The 4,073-nt window shown below is 35.2% G+C and overlaps 1 protein-coding gene across 1 annotated transcript in view; it reads left to right on the forward strand.

Moving 5' to 3' along the window:
* USP48 (ubiquitin specific peptidase 48) overlaps positions 1-4,073 on the forward strand; it is a 47,070-nt gene that overhangs the window by 38,895 nt on the left and 4,102 nt on the right. The window contains exon 8 of the mRNA XM_019668837.1: positions 1,493-1,738. Coding sequence (XP_019524382.1) covers positions 1,493-1,738 — 246 coding nt within the window. The remainder of the gene's footprint in view (positions 1-1,492; positions 1,739-4,073) is intronic.

Raw genomic sequence — 4,073 nt, forward strand, 5'->3', positions numbered from 1 at the left:
AAAACTACCATCATTCTTAAGTTGAAGAGTAAAATCTGGTTACCTGCAACAGCGGTAACGTGATAGGAAATTTTTTGTGGTGTTTCTTGGTAATAGAGTCATAGTTACTGCTAATACTTCTATGGTTTATTGTCATTAGTAATTTAGGAAATACTATTAAGAACTCCTGTTGTAGGTGAGCTAATCAGTACATTTAATAATATTTGAAAATATTTTTATCTTACCTAATAATTTAAATTATTTTCAGCTGCAGTGCTTAGGTGGGTTTTGGTCCAGGTATAATCTGTCCCCCCTACTGAGCTACAGGAATGCAGGGACTTTGTCCTTTCAATCTTATATCTTCCATTCTTAAAACAGTGTCCAGCATGTTTATTATTTGTTGAACGAGTGACTGATTGGCTCTACCTTGTGACTCACTGCTTGCAGTTATTAGGAAATTATAGTGATGAAATCGTCCAAAATATGTGCAAAGATTTTAACTACAAAGAGAATATTGTTGTTTATAATGGCCTCCAAATGTTGCCAGTTTAAATGTTCGACCATACTGGAGTGGTCCAATATATTGTGATATAATGACTTGTACATAGTCATTATAAATAATTTTTAGAAGAAGCGTTAATGATGTGGAAAGATGTTGATATATTTGTTAGAAAAATATTGCAAGGTTCAGTCTTAATGATGGTTATGTCTGTTGTGGAATTGCTAACGCATTTTTTATTTGTTTTCTAATTTTTTGATAAGACGTGTAGATGTGATCTTTCCCAACATGTATATAATTTCCTTGATTGGTTTAAGTTTAGAATCATTAAAAGGTTTTTTTCAAACTTTAAAATATTTTGTTTTACCTTAAAATGTAAATGTTTTTTTTTTGTATGTTTGTTTTTTGTTTTTTTAAATGTAAGTGTTCATTTGCAGATATTTTGATGTATAGATGAAGCCTTCTTTTGGATAAAGCACTTAAATAATACACAGGCTGTGATTTGTAGGTTTTGTTTATTTGAAGTGGAATAGCAACTTAAAATACTATGACGAGATCTGAGTGCCGAATCATTCTAGATTTTTAATGTTTTCTTTTTTGTCGTTTCCAATCGTCTTGCCTATACCTATTTTGAAGGCACATTTTCTTAATGACTTACCTTCAGTTTTTTCTAAAACATTTTTCTCCTGTTTTCTACAGTTTTTTCGTTTTGCACTCAAATCTCATTAGTTTGTGTCATTAATGTTTTATAAGAAGTTGGAGAATATGGACAGATTTTTGGTAAGTATATGGCCCAGCCAGTTTATGCAGAAGGGCAGAGAAGGAGGGCGGAGTAGCTCTGTAGCCCTGAATGGCCAGAATGCCACAGCTTTCCATCTGTGTATGTCACAGAGCTGATACAGTGAGCTGCTTACGACAGGTCCACTACAGTCATATTTTCTTCTTTTTTTAACCTTAGGTGGCATGTTTTGAATTCTGTCAGATGTATAAAGAATTGTGTTCATTACAACTCAGGCTCAAGATACAAGAAGAAATATTGTTATCCAGAATTTCTTTCACTGTCTCCCTTTCCTTCTCCAGGTGGGTCCTATGTGTATGAACTGAGTGCGGTCCTCATACACAGAGGCGTGAGCGCTTATTCTGGCCACTACATTGCCCACGTGAAAGATCCACAGTCCGGTGAATGGTACAAGTTCAATGATGAAGACATAGAAAAGATGGAAGGGAAGAAATTACAACTAGGGATTGAGGAAGATCTAGGTAAAACCTTTAAGTTGTGAGTGCCCTTTTAAAATATAAATTTTTTTTTTTTACCGGAAATATGTGTGATAAATTACTATGGCCCAAGATTGTTATGGACAATCAAGGATATTTGAATTTCTTAAACACATAAAAATCTCTGAACATCTTTTATTAGCAGTGTTTGATTTTTTTTTTTCTTAAATGTTTTTGCTCCAGGGATAATTTTCATAATTCATGTTTTCAGTACTGTTTGAAGGCAAATATTTAATTTTCAATTACCAGGTTAATTGATTAGGGAGGGGAGACGATGGTGAGTATTAAGTTACAAATGATGAATAGTAGATTTTATTTAGTAAGATTTGCAGTCCTTTCCTCTGGGTAAGGAAATTTATTTTTTACAAAATAACTATGAGGTCTGACAATTAAGTTTGCGAACTCATCCTAGAAAAAGTGCTGCATGCCTCATTGCTGAATATCACTATGGTCACCTTCGAAGTACCCCCCTTGGGAAGCTATGCACTGATGCCAGCACCTAGCAGTACACCCTTCAAAGCAATTTTGGAACTCTTTTTCCGGAATGGCCATCAGAGCTGCCATATTACCTTGATGTCCTGAATGTCATCAAAATGTCTTGCTTTATCTTTGGGTAAAGAAAGAAGTTGTTGGGGGCCAGATCAGGTGAGTAGGGAGGTTGTTCCAACACAGTTATTTGTTTACTGGCTAAAAACTCCCTCACAGACAGTGCCGTGTGAGCTGGTGCATTGTCGTGATGTAAGAGTCGTGCATTGTTGGCGAAAAGTTCAGGTCATGTAACGTTTTCATGCAGCCTTTTCAATACTTCCAAATAGTAAACTTGGTTAACTGTTTGTCCAGTTGGTACAAATTCATAATGAATAATCCCTGTGATATCAAAAAAGGTTAGCAACATTGTTGCAATAAGTTCGCAAACTTAATTGTCAGACCTGTATAGCAAGGAAACTGCTCCAAGAACCCTGTCTGCTCCTCCCTATTAAGTATCTTTCCCACATCCCTGAAGTTGGAGTGGTGCCACTTTGGGGAGGAAGCCATTTGCTATTTTGCAGTGCTGAGATCTGCCATAAAAAGTACTTATTGAAATAGTATCCTAGTACGGAGCTCTCATCGCCTGTTTTCTTAGGCCAAAATACCCATTTATTCCCTGAATGAGTGAACAATTCTTCCAGTAGGAGCCCTCTTGACTGAGATTTTCATCACTTTCTCACCATATCTGTCATTTTTGGTTGAGATTCCGACCATATGATCCATTGGGTTATCAGAAAAATCATGACGCATTTTTGCAGTGAAAAACATAGAAAAAATATGTCATGGCTTTTCTGACAACCCAATAAATAAGAGAAAAGGAAGGGGAATAGGTGTGTGTCTCCTGCCACTGTTGTTCTTAATGGATCAGAACCACTTATCCAGGGTGCCAGACAGGGAGGAGCGTGGCAGTTGGGGTTGGCTGTCAAGGTATATGGGTAATCTTTCTGCAGATATTCACATGGTGACTATATTCTTGTGTTACAGTATTTTCCATTTTAAAATCACATTTAGGTGTTTATAGACATTCAGCAACCTTGCTTCCACTTTACCTAAGTAATACTCAAGTTCTTAACATTTGCTGGTTGTGATATTCTTTGCTAGGAACGAAATTGACATGTAGCTTTTTATTGTGAATTGTTTAATTTTGGTTTTATTTGACTGTTCCTTATTGAGGTTTATTTGATCTATCTTATTTTTAGTCAGAGAATTGTAAGATAAAAAGCATTATTAAGGCTGTGCTGTCTCTCTTCCATATATGGGTAGTCCTAAACTTTAAAATAGTTAAAGATTAAAGAGTAAGACACAGATGAGAATCCCATTCCAATGTTAATCCCATTGTTATATGCAACTGACATTGCAGCTTTCATTTGTTGTTTTCTTTTTATCAAAAATAGAAAATACTTGTTCATTAAATCAGTGAGTCACTCATTACTGTAGTCTATCATGAGCTTGAACAAATCATTTTATCCTCCATCTTATACAAAGTAATGAACATCCTAAATCTTAATGCTTTTCAGTTTGAAATGACTGACCTTCTTTTCACTGTAAATGATCCTGAGATTTTTCATCTCCTGTGACAGTGGTCTTCAAACTTTTTAGGTCCCGTATTCTCTAGAGGAATGTTGAGCAAATTTGTATACCTTTGCACATTTTAAAAGCCAACATTTTTTAATCATGAATTTAAGTAGTTCCAAATAATGTAATTTCTGACATATAAAGAGTAAAACTGCAACCTCAGCCTTTTAAGAGTATCTGAATGAACTTAAGTAACACAGAGATTTGATATCCTCAT

This window comes from Hipposideros armiger, unplaced genomic scaffold, assembly GCF_001890085.2.
Source record: "Hipposideros armiger isolate ML-2016 unplaced genomic scaffold, ASM189008v1 scaffold_540, whole genome shotgun sequence".
Lineage (NCBI taxonomy): Eukaryota > Metazoa > Chordata > Mammalia > Chiroptera > Hipposideridae > Hipposideros > Hipposideros armiger.